General features: G+C 38.2%; 1 protein-coding gene across 2 annotated transcripts; it reads left to right on the top strand.

Moving 5' to 3' along the window:
- The first annotated feature begins 926 nt into the window (after positions 1-926).
- On the top strand, positions 927-20,199 carry eif3c (eukaryotic translation initiation factor 3, subunit C). Of its 2 annotated transcripts, XM_067429199.1 has the most exons (23): positions 927-1,084; positions 2,193-2,308; positions 3,325-3,390; positions 3,490-3,679; positions 4,076-4,201; positions 5,219-5,270; positions 5,385-5,512; positions 5,622-5,749; positions 7,627-7,890; positions 8,783-8,924; positions 11,132-11,257; positions 11,704-11,797; positions 11,875-12,062; positions 13,954-14,178; positions 14,262-14,453; positions 14,837-15,008; positions 15,102-15,261; positions 15,340-15,405; positions 15,599-15,686; positions 15,773-15,938; positions 19,236-19,277; positions 19,475-19,522; positions 19,782-20,199. In XM_067429199.1, the coding sequence occupies exons 2-23, from the start codon at positions 2,211-2,213 to the stop codon at positions 19,856-19,858; spliced, it is 2,838 nt and encodes a 945-aa protein (XP_067285300.1). In that variant the 5' UTR covers positions 927-1,084; positions 2,193-2,210; the 3' UTR covers positions 19,859-20,199. The 2 variants fall into 2 exon arrangements, with proteins under 2 accessions (XP_067285300.1, XP_067285302.1); XM_067429201.1 differs by lacking the exon at positions 19,475-19,522.
- The last annotated feature ends 2,073 nt before the right edge of the window (positions 20,200-22,272 follow it).

The raw sequence follows: 22,272 nt of genomic DNA, 5'->3' as shown, positions 1-22,272 counted from the left end.
TTATGAAATGTATTTCTTTGGCTTTATTAGAAATACAACATTTCCCTTTTCCAGTCAATATGAACTTTCCTCTTGTTTTTTTTACCACTTTTTCCTCTTTTTGCAAGGGGGATTGCCATGTTAATCTTTGACTAAATCAGCCACCGTAGGAGTTCAAACGAAATCACAATTGAGAGGAACAGAAACTATTATTCACTGGATGGTCATATACCTTCTCACCAACTAGATGGGGGAAAATATCACACAGTGTAGCTTTAACATGGCAATCTCCCTCTTCACATTCGACACGGTGCCATCGAGTGTTAAAACGTGAAATTTGTGGCTTGAATTTATGGGTTTGTCCCTCTTTGGCTAATGTACTTTCAAGATGGAGGGGCAACATGGCGACCGGCATTCGAACACCTCACCCGTATGTATTTTCAAAGGCATATTATAAACTTACAAGAATACTTAATTACTTGAAAGAAGAATATACATTAATGAGCACATATATTTTGGAAAGAACTAAATATTTTTAGCTAAGAATAAACTAAAACAGTTACACAGTGTGGCTTTAATCTTGGACTAAATCAGCCACTGTAGGAGTTGAAACGAAATCACAATTGAGAGGAACAGAAACTATTATTCACTGGATGGCCATATACCTTTTCACCGCTAGATGGGGGAAAATATCACACAGTGTAGCTTTAACGCTTTTAAGTTGGAATCACGTAAATATCTATGGTAAATATGCTTTATTGATCAAAGAATCCTGAAAGAAAAGCATCTCTGTTTCCACAAATATTAAGTAGCACAACTTTTATATAATTAGAACGATTTCTGAAGGTTCAGTTAATAAACCCATTTAAAAATATCAAAATAAGAAAATATTGTACCGCGTTGTTCTGCTCCAGGCCACCCGGTGGCGGTAGAGCATGCGGCCTGTAGGTTTGGCGCGTCTCTATCGCTTCCCCTCTCTCTGGAAGTAGCCGACAGGTCTTTGACGCACGCCGTCAATTGTGCTGACAAAATTGCAAATCTGGATCTAAAATATACACCAAGGGAATTCACAAACGAGGAATCTAACGTTTCCAGCAGATAACAGGTACGTTGTGTGTGACAGTCGCGGTATCTGCCGGTTTTGTACGACTTACACATGCAGTTATGGTCCCGTTAGGCCTGAAACCGCCGGTCGCCGCACGTTTTCCTCAGTCTCTACATGAAAGCTGATGTAACTACGCTGTAATCACTTATTATGCTCACGTATGTTTACATTCACGCCAAATGCCGTATTCGTTATAGTTTATTTTCATTAATCATCCGAACATTGGGCTTTTATCAGTTGGGATCTAGTGAGGTGAGTTCAGTCCATTTATCAGCAAATGCAGCAGCTGACGGATTAGAGCATTTATTTATTCATTTTTATTTTAGCAACTACACAAGGGTTTTATTTTAAACCAAGTAATTGTGTAACTTATTCCATTAAACATGTAAAGCATGATGTATACAATAATAGTAAGATGATCTGTTTTTCTCTTAGAGTTTATTCAATCTTTCAAGATAATTCTCTGTAACGTTGTGTTTTGCATTACGTTTGATACTTGGCAATAAAAATATAGAGCTCATACACCTTTTATTCAGAGGGACAAACTGAGCAAAAATACCCAATTTGGTGATGCTGATATGGCCACAAAGTTCTGATGCTTGTATTGTATAACAGACTACTTGCAAAAATGCATGTAAATATCAGTTGTCACTTTGTATCTGTCATTAATATGTATTAGTAAGATGATATTTAAATGCTTAGTGTTATATGTTCAAAGCTCTGTAGTTGGAAGTTATATTACAGTCCAATTGGTGGTAATTGTGATATGAAGAAAACCTTCCTCAAAAGCCTGATGGATCATATTTGATGCATTCCTACTTTTAAGTTTTAATAAAGAAAAAATAAGTTATTCTTACATGTACTTTATAAAAAACAGATTTCCTCGCAAGATTTTCTCGCAGAAAGACGAGCTCAAGCTGGACATGTTTACAATAATACTAAAAGGCCTTTTACTTTTTCAGCAGGTTTTCACCAAAAGTGATCATTTAGAGCCCTTAGGAATTCATGCATCAAATATGATGCTGTAGGCTTATATAGGTTTATTTGCTTCTAAACAAAGCCTTGTAGGTTTGGGAAAGTATTGTTCATCTCTTATTTCTCTTTTCAGTGTTAACAGCCGCCTGTTATGTCACGTTTTTTCGCCAAATCCGACAGTGAGTCGGAGGAATCCTCATCTGGCGAGGAGATCACTCCCAAAGCGACCGGGACTACTTTCAATAAGCAGTGAGTCTGTGTTTCTGTTTGGACCCTTTTCACAAACTACAAGCTTCTTTTCTTTCTTTTTTTAAATCAACACCATACCTTGTATAAAAAAAATATATATATATATATATATATATATATATATATATATATATATATATATATATATATATATATATATATATATATATATATATATATAATTTATTATTTATTTATTTATTTTAAATATGCTGCTGCAAGCATGTTTGTTTCTAATACAATTAAATATAATTTCTATTTTAAATAACACTAAATTTAAAATAAATTTCACACCATTAAAATAAGTCATATTGGCCTATAATTTTTATATAAATCTTATTATCTTTTAGACAATTCCAAGTTAAATAAAAACTTATTAGGGTTACATGTGACATGAGGAAAACCGAATTTAATCATTACTTGCAGTTATTTGTATGATTGTCAGTGCAGTATTCATCATTGTGATTCCCCATTGCAGCAATTGGTAATTAACAAATCTATTTTTTTAATTGGATTTATTAAAAATTATTGCTGATCCACAAAGCAACTATTAATGGATTGATCAGTAACACTTTAGAATAATGGTCTTTAGTTAACATTAGTTAACTATATAAGCTAACATAAACTAATAATGAACTGCACATATAAAGCATTTATTAATCTTTGTTAATGTTAATTTCAACATTTACTAATACATCATTAAAATCTTGTTAGCATTAGTTAATGCTCTGTGAACTAATATGAACAGCTGGATTTTTATGAACCAACGTTAATAAACATGAACTAATACAGTAACAAAAGTAATCAATGGCGACATCTAATTGAAACTTATCATTTTTTCTTTCCTATGGACAAATAGCACCGCAAAAATCAAGTTTGTCGTAGTCTCCTGTTCACCACTACACTAGGGAACTCCTCAATGAGGATTTATGCTGCTGAGAAGCCAGGAAATGTGAAAAGGGCTCGGCTATGTGATCAGTTGTGAGGCGGTAGTGACTCTGTTGTTGTGTCTTTAGGTCCCTGTTGCTGAGCGATGATGAGGAGGACACCAAAAGAGTGGTACGCAGTGCCAAGGACAAGAGGTGAGCGTGAAATGCCAACGCACAACGTCAGGCCTCGAGAATTAAGGAGCGTTCCTGCTGACCTCATTTATAAACGCATCAATGTCTGTTACGTTTCAGGTTTGAGGAGCTCACCAACTTTATTAAAACAATCCGCAATGCCATGAAGATCCGAGATATATCCAAATGTCTGGAGGAATTTGAGCAGTTGTGTCGAGCGTTCATCAAAAGCAAAGCCATCGTGGACAAAGAGGGTGTGCCGCAATTCTACATCCGTCTGCTAGCTGATCTGGAGGACTATCTCAACCAGGTCTGTAATCGTACTGGAGCCAGCAGGAAATCTGAAGTCACATGATTAAAGGCATAGTTCACTCAAAAATGAAAATGTACTCCACTCAAAAGAGTTTTTCTTCTGCTGAACACAAAATAACACACTTTTAAAGAACCTCTGTAACTAGTCATGCACTCCATTGACTTCCATAGTATGTTTTTTTTTTGTTTTTTTTTTGTATACTATGGAAGGCATTGAGACCCATCAACTGTTACCTATATTCTTCGAATATCTTCTTTTGTGTTAAGCAGACAAAATAAATTCATACAGGTTTGAATTGTAGGCGAGTAAATGATGACACGATTTTCATTTTTGGGTTAACCATCCCTTTAATGCTTGTCCATGAGCAATCAACAGTGTTTGCTTTCATTATAGCTATGGGAGGACAAGGAGGGGAAGAAGAAGATGAACAAAAACAACGCCAAAGCCTTGAGCACTCTGCGCCAGAAGATCCGCAAATACAACAGGGACTTTGAAACAGAGATCGCCAGCTATAAAGAGGTACTGAGCTGGAGCCCAAATGTTGTTTGAATAGGAGCATTATTTAAGTTTTAGATCCAGTTTGATCAAATAAAAAGTCTTGTATCTTTAATAGTACATCAAATGTCTTAATTATCATTTTAAGATGTCTGAGATTTGGGGGTAGATAAATAGGAATCACAATATGGACTAATGTGATTATCAAACTTGGCCATGATTTAATTCAATTTTGATTGTTGTGTGTTCAGTTAAAACGCGTCGCCTTCGTGCTTTCCACAGACTTGCTGTTTCAGAAAATACTGTTTTATTTATGTTCATCTACTGTTGATGAATGAATGAAGGGTGATTTATATTGTACTATGTTGTAGTTGATTGCCTGAGGGTATATTTTATCTCACTAATCTTTTTGACTATGCACTTGGAAGTGGTAAAGCTTAGACATTTCATAGCAAGAGTCCTAGTGAATTTAGTTATTTATGTATCTGGCATTTAATTCACCATAAACGTTTGATGCGTCTCTCTGAGCTGTAACGTCACAGGAAGAAACAACTCAAAACATTTAACTCATTCTGTATAGATTTGACTAGTATCTGCACAATAATATTTTCATTGTCTTAATTTAAATGCATTATCATACTAGTTCAATTTAATGCGCATGTATTGAATAAAACATGTCTTGAATTTGAAGCTTTTTTCATTTGAATGTGTGCACCAGCCTGTTTAATTAAGTAAAAGAATCTGAGATGCATGATTTATTTTGAGATTGTAAGGGATTGTTCTGGATGATACAATAATAATTTTACTTCTACAGGTCTTTAATTTGGTTTTAAAAACTCTGCTTATATGTAAACCTCACAAAATATGTCAAGAACATCTCTAATAGCATAAAAATGTTTGTGTTGTGTTGAGAAATAAGTATATTCTTTCCTCAATGGTAATTTATGTAGTTAAAAAGTAATTTAAACCATATGCTTGCATGTTATATTGTAGTCTTTTGGTTTTGCCGTCAGTCTCATGTTTGCTTTGTTTTTATTGCAGAACCCTGAGCAGTCAGCTGAAGAAGAGGAGGAGAAGGATGACATTGGCAGTGGTTAGCCTCCTTGTCGTTATTATCTTCGAGCTGCTGTCGATTGACATAGTTGTATTATGGAAGACTGAATGGTGTCTTATTAATTTGCTCTTTCTTTGCTCATGTGATGTGTAGGGTCGTCCTCGGAGAGTGATGATGATGATGACGATGATGATGGCACTGCCAAGAGCTTTATGAAGAAGAAGCCTCAAGAAGAGGAGAAAAAGGCACCAGAGGCCAGCAAGTTCCTCAAGGGCGCAGCTGTAAGTCCAAACACTCAACATTCGTAAGACAGTTTCAAAAAGCCATCATGGGGTAAATGGCTGACTGCCATGAACATGTTTTCATGATGCATCACTTTGACTTTGTCAGGATGAAGAGTCGGACAGTGACGATGATGATGATAGTGAACAATGGGGCTCTGATTCAGTGGACAGCGGCAGTGAGAGTGAAGACAATGAAGGAACTGCAGCGTCACTTGCTACGGTTTTCCTCAAAAAGTATGTGATTCAACCTTCAGAGCTGTTAAGTATGAGTGTGTGATATGTACATTCTGACAATATTGTAATTATTTATTTAACGAAGTGCAAGTTGGCACGTCTCTCGCTTTAAAATCAGGCACTTTCAAGTTGTTTTTTGTATTGTAGATTTTATTTTATTCTCTGCCCAAGGACCAGAATCATCTGATTTTCCCCATGCTTTGCCTGAACTGCTGACTGGTCGGTCAGTCTCATGTCTTTCCAGCTGAGACAAAAACGGCAGCTGCATATTCTCGCTATCCAACAGCGAAGTGACACACACCTGCCTCCTCTCACTCGCTCGTCTCATTCGCTCCGGTTAAATAGTGCTTGTATTGCGCATAAGTTTACTAATTCTCGCAGGTTTCATGCTCACACATGCGCACTCAGCACTGATCTATAGTGGCGTGAGCTTAAAGCTGCCTCTCAAACAGCTTGAGTCACAAGTACCAAAATGAATGGCTTACTGCGCGCAAACTGTAAAATACACATGCAGAAAACATGCAGCCGGTTTGATATGAACTGATATGATATGTCATTCAGTGACCTGTTTCAATTTGTTGCCGGTTTTGATGTAACTAGCTAGTTATTTAAATGACCGCCCCCGAGCAACAAATGAAGTCCGCCCTCTTCCCAGTCCATTTTGTACAAAGATAGCGAAGGCGAAGCAGCTAACAAAGGTGCCTTTTTATTTTACTACAATTTCAATTTACAATGAATTATAACTACAATTTACAATGAATTACAACTACAATGTACAATGAAGTGATCCTGGAATGCAACCTGCTCTGTGTTAAAGACTAAATGCAGTCAAAAATATATATTTTTTTAAAACATGACCAAATTCACTGTTTTTTTCAGGGGGGATAGATGAGCGTCGAGTGGTCATAAAAGAACATGTATTATATCCGGTGTTTTACTTAAGCTTTGCAATCTGGCAACCATGAGCATGCAAGCTCTGTCTCTCTCGCGCTGATGATCTGAGAACCACAATACATTTTTTTTTAATGATTTTTCTCCTTAAATTAAAGCTGCATTCTGTGTTCTGTCACAACTCACTTCTAAGTGATGAGAACTTATTAAGTGCATATGTGCTGCTTTATAAGGACAGATTAATTGTGTACTATTATTAATTGTAACCTTGTTTAGCGTGGTAAGTCAGTGGTGAGATACTGAAATGAGCCTTGCTGTGAAACAGCTAATCAGAACAGAGCTCAACATAATTATTCATGACGTTTCCAAATAAGGTAATAACAGCCCATTTCAATCTAGGGACACTTCCTAGAGTTGTAAATGGACATGTAAAACGTATATCTGGAGAATTTTTACCCTTACCTAAGCCACATACCTTCTATGTCGATATCAAAGAACAATTTCAAATATGGTATCAAGGCGTTCTATGGCACCTTTAATCTGTATGTAATTTTTACAATGAAGACTATTCAGTATTGTTTCACATTTAAATACTATCATTTCTGTAGTATTTCTTACCTGAATACTAACCTACTGTTAAACCCACCTGAAAAACTTTGTCCAAAAATGGTCCCATAATTTACTCACCCTCAAGCCATATTAGGTATATGTGATATTCTTCATTCAGACGAATATTTAGTTATATAAAAAAAAAATCTAGCTAATCCAAGCTTTATAATGGCAGCACAGAATTTGAAGTCCAAAAAAGTGCATCCATCCATTATAAAAGTAATCCACACGCCTCTGGTTTAATAAAGGCCTTCTAAAGCTAATCAATGGGTTTGTGTAAGAAAAATATCCATATTTAAGTGGACCTCCTTCCATATTCATCTTGAAAGTGTCTTTTAAACTCTCCACTGATACTTCACACTCATTTACCCTCATAGAGTTGAGAAGATAGATGGTGAGAAGCCGTCCGACCGCAAGAAGGATGATAAAAAGAAGAGACACAAGAGGAAGGAGCTACAGGAACAGGAGGGCGAAGAAGAGGGAGAAGCAGAGGAAGGCGGATGGGAGAAGGTGAAGGGCGGCGTGCCGCTTGTAAAGGAGAAGCCCAAAATGTTTGCCAAAGGCACAGAGATCAATACGGCTGTGGTGATCAAGAAACTGCAGGAGATCCTGCAGGCCAGAGGAAAGAAAGGAACAGACAGGTATGAAAACATCCTCACTATTTTGGTGAGTGGAGCTGCTAGACCCTCATGATAGTGTCCAAGTCAGTAACCATTTTGTATAAATTGATAATTTTATGTGGTTGACAAGGTTTGCGTTCATGATTACATTAAATTAATTTTACAAAACTGTATTGTTCGTTGAAAATTATTATTTATGCACTCATGTATTCAAGAGAAATATTTTTTATAAGTTTTTTTTATATTCATATATTTTTTAAATGTAATTTATTCCTGTGATCAAAAATACATTTTCAGCACCATTACTCCAGTCTTCAGTGTCCCATGATCCTTCATTTGTTTTGTAGAAACTGTTATACATTTTCCCTCAGGATTCTTTTTAATAGAAACTTTAAAGCTGCAGTCCGTAACTTTTTGCACACTAGTGGTTAATAAACAGAACTGCATGCGTCTTGCTGAAGAACATTGCAGCCGGAGCTACTTCTCTCTGTTTATGTCTATGACGGATCACCCAGGGACTGTGCTCCTCCGCAGCGGTACCTACCAGTCTGGCCTGAAATAGTCCCAGTATAAACACTTATTATAAGTGTACCATAAATATTCTGGGTAAGACAAAAACGGTTTGGAAAATGGATTCATGTTGTACATTCTCATTATATATTTTTTGTAAATCTTGAACACAAAAAAAGTTACGGACAGCAGCTTTAAAGAATAGCTTTAATTTGAAATATAAATCTTTTGTAACATAAATGTTTTACTATCACTTCTGATTAATTAAATGTATTTCTTGTTGCATAAGTTTTAATTTCTTTGAAAAGAAATTCTTACTGACTCCAGACTTACAGGGTTTTTACATGGTAAATATGAACAGGCATAAACACAACAAAAATGTATTTGTTCCCTTGTCATGCAGAGCTGCCCAGATCGAGCTTCTTCACGCACTAGCTGGCATTTCTAATGAGAATAACCTCGGCGAAGGCATCCTCGTCAAGATTAAGTTCAACATCATCGCCTCCTTATACGACTACAACCCCAACCTGGCCGCCTTCATGAAGGTGAGCTCTCTGATGGTATTGCAGTCATCAAGCATATTAAGCTTATCACCTATTATGCTATTATCCTATTTTTGCATTTTCAACTTCTTTAGTGTGTAATGTTGCTGTTTTGAGAGAACCTGACACAATATTCCTCATTTAAATAATATATACAAAATAAAGGGATGTGGTATTAAACATGCTGCAAGAGGTTGACCAATCACAACACTCTGGTCCAGCACACCAATCAGATATACTAAACTTTTAGGAAGAAGGGCCTTCTTAGTAGAGTTGTCAACGAATATACTAAATTCGAATATATATTCGAATAGTTTTTAAAAAACGAATTTCGAAGGTGAAAATTAATATTCAAATCAAATTTTAAAAAGCAAGAAAAAAACCTGCCGCGGTATTAGAGGCGTGGCTGTCTGCTTTGCAAGTGAGAACGTGCATGGGGGTTCAGGGACGGGTCAAAGAAGTCGCACTGTCTGTCACTGCTGAAAGTTGACACGTCTTGCAGTGAAGATGGCCGAAGTGCAGCGCCCAACTCTACCGCGGCAGAGAAAACGGTTTTAACCCTCCAAAATCTAAAAAGCCATGTCTGGAAGTACTTTGGATTTTGGTCGGTAGAAGGTAAAATTGTTGAGCCGTGAGAGTTATATACAAGCCATGTAACTTGAAACAGTTAGCATACCATGCCTCATTTTATTTAACATCAAACAGAAACACTAAAGTGAAGGCTACTGTACTGACTGAAGAGATATTGCATGAATAAATTATAAATGCACTGCTTTCACTGGTTTGATTATTTACCGTTTCATGTCAAGGAAAAGTTCCCTGTTTAGCACAGCAGAGCTCGCTCGGCATGTTCAATATGCTGTAAAACTTCCATTAATATTATTAATATTTGTTTCAATCACTGAATGAAGCCTGCTCTATTTGGGACAAAAGTCGCGAGTCTTGCGACCTTAAATTGCTTGCACAAAATTCTTGATCAGCACTCAAAGTTTGTTCATTTAAACCGTTATGCGCAGCGAGAGAGAGAAAGAGAGAGAGAGGTCTGCCCTCTGCGGTCTTGGCCATTAGTTAATTTACTTGTTTTTGTGTAAGTAATACATTGTCAAATATGTATAAACTTAAATAGACTACCTATAAGTTGTATAGATACAAGTAGTTATGTCTCTTTGTATTAATTTGTCCTGTTATTGACATAATGCATAATGACATAATAGCAGTTTTTAATTTCTAAACTATTTAGCAACATAAAGTGCATAGTCCATTCTATGACTGAATGACTGTTTTATATTTAATACTGTAAAGCTGTTTTCTTTAACGCAGTCTATTGTATAAAGTGCCATTTCAAGTAAGCTACTGAACTGCAGCGCTGGTACATCCAAATCCACATCACTATGATCAGATGCTTTCGTTCTGCTGCAACCGCTGTCAGTTTTGGTGTGTGTTTATTTAGTTACTGAGAGGAAAATGTGCTGTATATATTCTATCGAAAAGCTTCTCAGCAACGCGGATGGCATAGGGATGTTAAGCTAGCTCTCAGATTCAATGTTTCCTGAGTAGGCTACTGGATTTTAACTTGGCCTATTTTGCAGACAAAATGACTCTTGTCGATTTACTTAGTGGTTTCTTTGTAGCTGAAGCCAAAATGCTTCAGCTTTGTTAACTGCGGGAGTGGAATAATTCTGTCTTCCCTGTGAGGTTTGTTAATGCCTTATACAAGGTGAATACATTCACCTTGCGCTTCTCCGGCCCCGTGTCAGTTACGTTCTGAGATAATACTGCCATCTAGCGAATGGGTTGTATACAGTCTGCAGTTTAATTTGAACACAAAGCCACGAATCTTGGATGTAAATAAATAAATATATGAATATCGATACAGTGTTTTTGAGAATCGATACAGTATCGCACAAACATATCGCGATGCGATACGTGTATCAATATTTTCTTACACCCATAAATCACATATTAACAGACTTTAACAGAAGTCATTTTGAACACAACAAACTTTTGCTGAAACATGCTCCGCATAAGTTGCCACATGGCTGATGAAAAAAAGATGCAAACATGTTTGATATATCTTACTGGACAGAATCATACACATAAGCTAAAAATATATTGAGTATGTGCACATAATCTACACGGGTGTTAATCGGGGCAAAAGTTGTGTTGTGTGTTCCAGTCTTTACATTATGCCCTATTTCACTCTTCTTTAGGCGGATATGTGGAAGAAGTGTCTGGACTGCATTGATGAACTGCTGGACATCCTGTTCAACAACACCAACATTTTCATTGGAGAAAACATTGCAGAGGACAGCGAGAACCTGGCCGTTTCTGACCAGGTTAGTATTAATTTTCCCGTGAACAGCATTTCATGTTAGCTTTTGACCAATTACAACTGTCATATAAATGTCATGCAAACGAATAGTAATAAACTAATATTTATTTTATTTGGGTGTCTTCATTTTAAAACTTTAATCCATTGCAACATTTTAAATCGCAGCCTTTGCGGTTTGATACTTGCACTAAGCCATGTTGCACTTTCGGTTTTATTTTGATTCATTTTGTGAGTTTCATGTGAGGGAGAAAGATTTCCCCACACAGATTTCACAGATTGGTCACACAAATTCGCCGTGTTGAACAACAGAAAGCCATTTGGTTTAAAAGTGACTTCTGTGTGAGCAGTGCTTCATACATCGCTACACTATTGCCAATGGACCTTTTTTCGTGTGAAATGTAGTAAATGTGACCGCTAAGGCTCTTTATGAACTGCGTCTCTTCTCTTCAGCCGTTCCGTGTACGTGGCTGTATTCTGACTCTGGTGGAGAGGATGGATGAGGAGTTCACCAAAATCATGCAGAACACAGACCCTCACTCTCAGGGTGAGTACAGACCGATTTCACACGATCACGTAACGACAGAGTGTGTCGTGATAACGCTTCCTCTCACACTCCTGCAGAGTATGTTGATAACCTGAAGGATGAGGGCCGTGTGTGTGGCATCATTGACCGCCTGCTGCAGTATCTGGAAACTAAAGGCAGCACGGAGGAAGTGTGTCGCGTCTATCTGCGCAGAATCATGCACACGTACTACAAGTTTGACTACAAAGCCCATCGTCGCAGCCTGGGCCTGCAGGGAGAGACAAAGGTGAGTGTCTCGCCATCGATGGAGAAAGATGCTTTGTGGATCCAGTAGGGGTATGTTATATGTATCATCTCTGATAATATCATAATTGTTGTTTTAATAATGTGGAAGCTGACTTTGTCAAGTATGTCACTCACTTCACAAAAAAACTAGCAGTATAGTTTAGGGCTGCACGTTTTCAAGTTTTTCATTAACCGTTAACCGAGGCCCTTAGCGGTTAATACTCGGTTAACCATAGTGTGCGTCAGGGTTATTTTTAGCTTATTAATTTGACGACCACCATCTCCGTAGTGAACGCGCCTATATAGAGAAATGCACATCATGGATTACATAATCAGAAAGTAGCCTATTTCTTTTCGTTTTAAATTGTTAAAAGACATTTCAAGTTTCTTAAGATCTATTTCATGTCTGCGAGGCGTACGCTGAGTTTCCTTAAATTAGGATGAGATGCGCTCCAGTTCACGAGCAATGCGAGTGGCCGCGAGGGCGCCTGCACGATTAGGGCATGTAGTAAAATATGCAGCCGAGAATGATTCACACAGACAGCGTTTGACTCGCGCGGCTGATGAGCCTCTCCCGGCAGAGAGTTCAAGCATCTGTGGACTCGTCCCTTCAGCTCTGGCCATCTTGCTTTCAGTCCGCGATTAGCTTTTTTGTCTACTTCATTACAGTTAAAGTAACGTCTGCTTTTCTCTAGTCATTCACAAGTTTCTCACTTCAAACTTTCTTTCTTCTGATCCGTTATGCACAGCGCGCGCGGCTCGCGCTCTGCTTCTGCCCTAATGCGACTTTTAGTCCAGTGCGACGCATGTTATTTTCCTCTTCATGACGCATATTTTGACTGATGCAACTCATAGTCCGGAGCAACCTATAGCCTGAAAAATGCGGTAAGCATTGCATTGCAATACTTGCATTTTGCCCCGTCACTCTCATTTTTAAAGTGCTCCCACGCTTTCTTTGCCCGCTTAGAAAGCTGGTCATGACTTCTTCTTGTGGATATTACAAATGTCTGGGAGCGCTCTGGCGGTCTCTAGGGGTGCAAACATATATTACAACTAAATTCAAAGCACGTCATTGACGCCACTTAACCGAGCAAAATGTTTCACTCGGTTACACAATTTTTAACGGTTAATCGGTCAATCGGTTAACCATGGACACCCCTAGTATAGTTGGAGAATCCAGTTACTGTATTTTCCAGGCTATAAGTCTCACTCTTTTTCATAGTTTGGCTGGTCCTGCGACTTCTAGTCAGGTGCGATATATCAAATTTAATTCATACTGACTGACAAGAATAAACATGTAGCTACGTCTACAGCAGTGAGAGGGCACTCAATGCTGATACTGAAATATTAACTTAAAGACAACAACTGAGAAAGACTGAACACAAACAAAATGCATGTAGTAAAATATGCACGGCTGAGCCTCTCCCGACAGAGCGTTGTTCAAGCACTCATCTGTGGACTCGTTCCTCCAGCTCTGGCCATCTTGCTTTCAGTCCGTGATTAGCGTTCTTTGTTTTCTTCATTACAGTTTAAGTAACCTCTGCTTTTCTCCAGTCCCTCCCAAGTTTCTCTGTCACTCCAAACCTTCTGCTGCTCGGTTATGCACAGCGAGCGGGCGTGCGCATGCGCTTCTGCCCTAATGCGACTTATAGTCCAGTACCACTTGTATATGTTTTTTCCTCTTCATGACGCATTTTTGGACTGATCCGACTTGTAGTCCGGAAAATACGGTATGATGAGAATGCAACTGAGAAGATGGTGGCAAAAATGTCCCTGTATGAGTTTTCATTTTATATTTCTATGTGATATCCACCTTATTTTTAATGTGGATAAAGAGTATGTGTAAACAGTGCGAGGCTTCTGGTCTAACCGTTGGCATCTTTTTCTATTAGTCTGAGCAGGATCAGGAGGAGAGTGAGGGAGAGGACAGTGCAATCATCATGGACCGTTTGTGTAAGTTTATCTACTCCAAAGACCGCACTGACCGCATCCGTACCTGCGCCATCCTGTGCCACATCTACCATCATGCCCTGCACAGCCGCTGGTACCAGGCCAGAGACCTAATGCTCATGAGCCACCTACAAGACAACATCCAGCATGCCGACCCTCCTGTCCAGGTTTACACGCAATTCCTATCTGAAGAACAGTTGGTTGGTGTGATTTGAGGGGGTTTCCTCAATGAACTTTTCTTCTCTCTTAGATCCTGTACAACAGGACCATGGTGCAGCTGGGCATCTGTGCTTTCCGTCAGGGCATGATCAAAGACGCCCACAATGCCCTCTTGGACATCCAGTCCAGCGGCAGAGCCAAGGAGCTTCTGGGACAGGGACTCCTCATGAGGAACATGCAGGAGAGAAACGCGGAGCAGGAGAAGATCGAGAAGAGGCGACAGGTACAGCCACATCACACCTGACAGACGGGTCTGACCGTTTGCTCTTTTAAAAATCATATTACCAATATCATTCATCCCTTATTTTGATGCTTGTAGCTGAGTAAATTTGACTAAATGGAGGTCATGTTAGAGAATATGTTTGTACAGCCTGTGAAGGTCTAAGTAATTGATTATTCGGGCTTCAAAAAGTACCTAAAGACTTTTCAAAATCATAATAAAGAGACTCAATCACATTATATGATGATGAGAATTAACTGAGGTTTTATACTCTAATAAACATTCATCAATGCACATACATAGAGTACATCAAATATGGTAAATGAACGTGATGGTTACCAAATAATGTCAGTTTTCATTTTTGGATGAACTGTGGTACTTTTTAGGTGCCGTTCCATATGCACATTAATCTGGAGCTCTTGGAGTGTGTGTACCTGGTGTCAGCCATGCTGCTGGAGATACCTTACATGGCGGCCCACGAGTTCGATGCCCGGCGCAGGATGATCAGCAAACAGTTCCACCACCAGCTGAGGGTGGGTGAGAGACAGCCGCTGCTGGGTGAGTGAGAGGCTGGAACGAGGAGAGAAAAATCAGCTTTTAATCGCAGTAATATGAGTGACCTCTGTCTATCTCTCTCCATGTCCTCCTCAGGTCCACCCGAGAGCATGAGGGAGCACGTTGTGGCTGCCAGCAAGGCCATGAAGATGGGCGACTGGAGAACCTGCCATTCCTTCATCATCAACGAGAAGATGAACAGCAAAGTGTGGGATCTGTTTCCGGAAACCCAGTGTGTGCGGGAAATGCTCGTCAGGTAGAGACTTGATGCTTGACAACATTTTAGCATCATTTATAGTTAAATTGTTAACTTTTTGGTTGTTTGAACCTACAGGAAAATTCAGGAGGAATCGCTGCGCACTTACCTTTTCACCTACAGTAGCGTGTATGACTCAATCAGGTACATATGATTGACACACAACCTTAGTGCTATATTCAGGTCCACAATTTGGATGCACAATTGTACTCTTAGTTTGCTTAAATTGACTATAGATGTCAGTATTTTTATTTTGGGATGAACTGCCTTATTGAATGTTTTAAACGTTCCAGTGTATCTGCAGCTCTTCATTACTTTCTTTCCGTCTGTTCTACAGTATGGAAACTCTGTCAGAGATGTTTGAGTTGGAGTTACCCACAGTACACAGCATTATCAGCAAGATGATCATCAATGAAGAACTCATGGTAAAATAAAAACAGTCAGTTTTACCCTAACTATTCCTTCCTCTGTCCATACTGGTACCTTCATTTATTTGTCTCCCCTCTGTCAGGCATCTCTAGACCAGCCGACTCAGACGGTGGTGATGCACAGGACGGAGCCCACATCCCTGCAGAACATGGCCCTGCAGCTGGCCGAGAAACTGGGCGGCTTGGTGGAGAACAACGAGCGCGTCTTCGACCTCAAACAGGGCGTCTATGGAGGCTACTTCAACAGAGGTACATGACATGCAGGTGTTAGAAAATCAGAATCAAATCATGTAAAGATTAGCTATTAAATAAATCCCTTTATATATTAGTTTTGTAAATGTAATTTGACTGTTTAATTGTTATTAATTATTTATATAATCACATGGAAGGAATAAGTACGGGCCAGTGAGTTCTTTATATTTAATGTAATTTAATAATAATTTAATTAGTAATAATGGCTATGTTTACATTTATCCTCGTTATGCGGTCATAATGGGATTTTGGCAATATTGAGATTAAAGTTTACCTTATGTTAACGCAACGCTAATGTGATTAAGCTCATAATCATAATCACCATAATCGTATTAAACTATGTGGCGTACGCCTATATTAATCTCAACAAACAGGCATGTAAGCACCTTTATCACATTATTACTGCTCTGTCCAAAGTGCACATGCTCGCACAACTTTCTTCTGTCCACTGTGAATCGCTGAACTCCGTCAAAACAACTGACTGCGCAGTCTCTGCTCCTTATCTTCATTTAGAGATGGTTGTAGGCAACCCCAGTTACAGCTGCATTGATATGTTCAACGCCGAATAATGTCAAATACTTAGAAATATGTTTTGAATTTGACATAAGTGGATTAAAACTGGCCAGTAACACCTACTGTATGCGAGTCTATCATTAGTGCTTTAGGGTATGCGCATTATGGCGCTAAAAATATAAAAATAACCACACTTCTTGGCAAACAATCAGAATAATGTAAAATTGCATGTAAACAGGAAAGAAGTGTTTGGCTTGTCGTATAAACATCTTACTGCGATTCAAGTCCTTACTCTGATTATTGTAAAGAATCACATTATTGGTGCACATGTAAACAGTTGATGAATCTTGATGAATCTTTTATCTAAAATCTTGCAGAGTTTGCACCATTTGTAGAAATAAAACTAACTTTAAATTAACTGGATTGCGAAAAGAACCTGTAGAAATAGGCTAGAGTCAAGATCTTGAAGAACCACCAAGTGTTTATTTTAAAAAATGAGATCACTTAAGGCTACTGTAGGCCATCTTTCCCAAATAAAGCAGAGTAAAATAAAATGATTCCAAACAGAGGGGTTAGGCTGACCAACACACATCAGATCAGCTTAATGGGATGGAGCCTCTTAAAACACTGATTACATTTAATGATTGGCAGCTATATGTAAAACTTGTTATACCAAAACCGGCTACTGTCACAAAGGACAAAACTATGGCAAGTTTTTTTTTTTCTGTTAATATTATGAACATCTGATGTAGTTTAGGAACCAACTACATCAGATCCAAAAAAATAAAATAATGTAAGCTACTGTATGCCAATGCCATCCTTCCTAAATAATAAGAGTGCTCTGATCAGGTTTTTTGGAGCCGATCGCTGATCACATGAAGCAGTATCTGCCGGTCTGATCACAAATACTGATCTATTAGAAGCTTTCTTTTTATCATATAGAATTATTTATAGGGATTTTTACAGACATTCATTCAGGGAATTTATTATTTCTGAAAATGGGGGAATTCCCCCCTTATAGATGACTCTTGTTATATATTATCTCACCTAAAACTTTGATTATGCAGTGCATTTTTGTTTTTAAAGACATTTTTTTCAGGTTGGTCTAACATTAGTATTGAGGTAAGAAATACTAAAGAAATTTAATAAAAAAATCAAATGTAAATTAATATTGGTCTTCCCTGAATAAATTAGATTAATCCTTACAAGAGTTGCAAAAGCTAGTCATTACAACAAAAAAAAAAAAAAAGTTAGTCCTTATAAAGTTGCAAAAGTTAGCCATTCAAGAGCAGTGAGTTTCATTAAGGTTCACCAAACAACCAGACAAAGAGAAACTGAGAGACACCAGCAGTTTATTTGACTGCTTTCACTTTAAGAGGGAATACACGGATACGGTTATGCAGTTAGACAAATGTTAACGTTCACTCGCGAGTCACGACTGGCAGGGGTTTATGTGCATACTCGTCAAGACGGTAATTTAGTGCATACATTTTGTGTGTATCTGACCATTGCAGCGCAATTTGTACTCGCAAGCTTTTTGTCAGATGGGCTGTGTATGTGTCAGGTGTGTGTGTGTTCGATTACGATTTCTTGGAGAGCGTGCGTGAGTGCTGAGTGAACACTGGCAATACTTAAAAATAAATGCAAATGATAAACTTTGACGATGCGACACTGCCTCGATTGTGCAAGTGGCAAATCCTGTGTCAACTGTGTAGCTCGATTTTAGTTGCAAATACGATGCGCTGATGTGAAGCCATTTGAGCACTTTGAGAGTGAAAGAGAGCCCGTGCGCACGGATTGACTCGCTCGGTTTGTGAACTTAAGTCTCACAAAAAAAATTCAAATGACTTCGTAAGTTATTTAATACAGAATATGAATTTTACCTCACCTTCAGCATTTTAATTATTTTACCCGCGCCGGAAAGAAAATGAGACTGCCGCTGCATGTCATGCCTTCGTTCTCACGGCAGGCGCGCGTCTTTGTGTCGTCAGCATGTGATCGGTTTATGAAATCTGCCTTTTTAGAGACCGCCGATCAATCGTCCCAAAGTGATTATCGGCTGATTGAGATCGGTTGCCGATCGATCGGAGCACCCCTAAAGGATGTAGTCAATAAAAACGTGTTCTCACATGTCCAAACTTTTGACTGGTACTGAATGTATATATTCATTCTAGCAGTCAGGTTTATTTAATAGTTAAGTTTTTTTGTGTGTGTTTTTGAGAGAAGGCTGCATGATTAAAAACTCAGTATAAATGATAATATAATCATGGCTTGACATTAACCACTAAATGCGTGTGTATTTCAGCAGTGGCGTGTATCAGTCACTCATATTAGCCACTGTGGCAGTTTGAATTGTATACATAATATACATTTTTCAATTGTTGTCTTTTAAAAAGGCATGTGAAATAAAAAACTAAGTGCAATGTAGTGTTGACAAAAAATATAGTTTTTCAATACATACGATTCTGAAATGCTTCCAATACTCATTTTCCGCAGAATAGATGCACAATACGATTTCCACTTTATTGTGCTTAAACAGTTCAATATACACACAATAATGTCATTTGTTTTAAGTGAACATAAACAGTTGAAAAAGAAAATGTGTGTGTAACAGAATAATGGATCCATGCATCAGGTCTTAAAGTTACAGCAGCCTAATAAACCTGCTGCATTTTAAAATATATTAAAACTTTTTATCAAAATATATATGTGTATATATATATAAATATATATACCCCACCATAGTTTCACATGACTTAAATCTCTGTTTCTGTCACACAGATCAGAAAGGTGGTTACCAACAGAAGCAAGGCTACCAGAGAGGTAATTATAATTTTCTCGGCCATCTGAACACACAACCATGATAGAATAAATGACAATCCATACACACTCAGATTGTTCGCTTGTGTGCTTGTCGCTTGTGGTCAGTTGACGCGGCTGCTGTGAAAAGTGTGTTGAAGTGCTTTGTGTGGGTGAAAGTGCTTGTCCGCCTGTGTCTCTAAACACTTTTCACTATGCAGCTCCAGACCAGAGGGGAGGTTACCAACAGAAGCAAGGTTACCAACGAGGTGGTTATGAACATGTTAATCATTCATTCATCTCTTCACCTTACTCACCTGTTCACTCATTTCTAACTTTACCAATGAATGCGGTGGCAACTCTCCATCTGGTTGTTCAAAGGCCCCATCTCTTTTCTCTTGCTCACTGTCTCGTTCTTCCTTGAGAACCTCAAAGCAGCTTCAGTGTCTTGATATGAACAGTAAATGCCACGGGTTTGATTTCTGAAGTTCAATATCGCTCTCTTTTTGTTCTCTGTCACTGCTATAGATCAGAAAGGTGGTTACCAGCAGAAACAGAACTACCAGCGAGGAGGATACAGGAATCAGAACCAGAGCTCATACTGATCCCAGTGCGGCCTGTTCAAACACGGCTTCATTCCAGAACCAGACTGCAGGTTCCTCTGCTTTGCTATCCAGCCACCAACTCCAGATCTGTAGTGATTACATCAGCCTTGCCCTCTGTTTTGCAGTGCTTTAGTTGCAGATAACACCAAAACAATACAAGCTCAATTTTATTGTTACCGCATAAAATGGCTCCACAATTAGCATGCATTTCTATCATCTGAGTTTAGTGTTGAGGGTTCTGGAGCAGCAGTTATGGAGATAATATAGTGGGCTAGGAAGAAATATCAAGTTTTATGTGTTACAACCTGGTGAATTAATAAACATTATTCAGTCAAAATGAAGTAGAGTTTCCGTCAGTCATTCGCGTTGCGGTTTCAAACTCATGCAAAGGTTTATAGCAACAGTATGTTCATATTCTCCAGTATGTTAAATTAATGGGTGGCACATTAGTGACGTTTCTGTGAAATGTATGGAAAAAAGTGCCCTTGTCAAAAGTGTAGCTATAAATGACGATCAGCTCACACAGAATTCACTTTCAAGCCAAACAGTTTTATGTTGATCAACACGGCGAATTGGTGTAACCGAATTAAACTCCACGTCACGTGGATTCCTGTTGAAATGGCTGGATTTCACATGCAAAAATTCACTGAACAACGGCATATTTCAAACATCTTGTGTACCGCTTCAGGTAAAAATGATCTGTAAATCTGTTTAACATGTTCATTTGCAATGAATGCTTTGATCATGCAAACATGAAGTAATGGAAGAAGCTACTCAATCATTGCTGGAGAAAGTCACCTTGAAGTCAAACAAACGATGCTTTTTTTTTGTGAATTGCGACATACAAAGTCTTTTATGAGATGAAGTCAAAATGATGACCTAAGTTGAAATACTTAGTCACTCACTATGGCATTAAAAGTCAAAATTGACAATTACGACATTATAATTTTGATTTATCAATTTTAATCTCATAATGACTCTGTCATAATTTTGACTATCATTGTGTTAGGTGCATTCACGCCATGTCTAAAACACGAGACTTCAACTGGTAAAAAGTTAATGTCCTCGTAAAACTCCCATATATATACCGGTATATGTTATATTATAAATCTTTTATTATATATGTTATAAATCTTCAATTTATATATATATAAATATATATTTATATTATAAATCTTTATATATAAATCTAGTGAATTTGTGATTGTGGCAGGCCGAGTGGGAAATCAATTTTTGAAAGCAGGTGTTCAAACACAACCCGTTTTCAGTCTCAGACCTTCACTGATCTACAAGTTCTTGACCGATGTAAACATTTACCCAATGCTGTTAAGCCATATGATGAGCCATTTTAAGCCAGTGAAGAAGACCCTTTTAACAGACTGCGATGACACATTTGAACAGTTAGTTTTTAATGAGTACATTTATAAAACTTTACTTTATTTATTACTTTGTAATACTTTTGCATCAAATTACAAAAAAAGCTAGTTAAAGGTGGGGTAAGTGCTATCTGGTAACCATTGTTGATATGCCATTGTTGGTCTCGGCCCTATTTTGATAGCGCCGCCCCACACATACGTAACCCAGAGGCATCAACGGCTCTGGCAGAATCTCTGTGTATCTAATCCAGGTCAAATATTCAATGAAAAAGTCATCCCTTCTATCACAAAAACACAAACCGTTCTTGTGAACAACTCGATAGTACACGAGCAAGACAATTAAAATTGGGATTTTCTGAATTAATTTGTTATAGCTAGCAAAATATTATGTTGAGATAACCTAATCATTTTATGGTAAATGTATAAATGAGCGTACTCAAAAATCTCAAATCTTTCAAATTAAGAACAATAAAAATGTATGACTATAAAAATGACATTTCTCTCTTCTGACTGTTGTTATTAATCTCAATTTTTTTCTGGAAAAACATCTTGATATCTATACTAATATGGACTCTGTAATGTTACGAACGAAAAGATGCCACATTGTTTGATGGAAATGAAAATGAACAACCTACAGAGGACTAATTTCAAAGACACCCTGAAAATAAAAGTGAAACAATTGTGCATTAGGCTTGTCTATTTTGCTGAAATGTCATTCCAGCAACTTAAAATGGTACTCAGTAGTTTGTATTGCCCCCACGTGCGTGTACGCATGCCTCACAACATCGGGGCACGCTCCTAATGAGACAACGGATGGTGTCCTGGCGGATTTCCTCTCAAATCTGGACCAGAGGTGCAACCTGGTGACGGCAGATGGACTGAAACACAAGGTCCCAGAGGTGTTATATTGGATTTAAGTCAGGCCAGTGGAGGCCATTAAATGTTATCAATTCCTTCATCCTCCAGGAACTGCCTGCATACTCTCGCCACATGAGGCCGGGCGTTGTTTTGCAGGACCCAGGAACAGGAACCCAGCAT

The sequence above is a fragment of the Pseudorasbora parva genome, chromosome 21 (assembly GCF_024679245.1).
Source record: "Pseudorasbora parva isolate DD20220531a chromosome 21, ASM2467924v1, whole genome shotgun sequence".
Lineage (NCBI taxonomy): Eukaryota > Metazoa > Chordata > Actinopteri > Cypriniformes > Gobionidae > Pseudorasbora > Pseudorasbora parva.
This window is presented reverse-complemented; position numbering and strand designations above follow the sequence as displayed.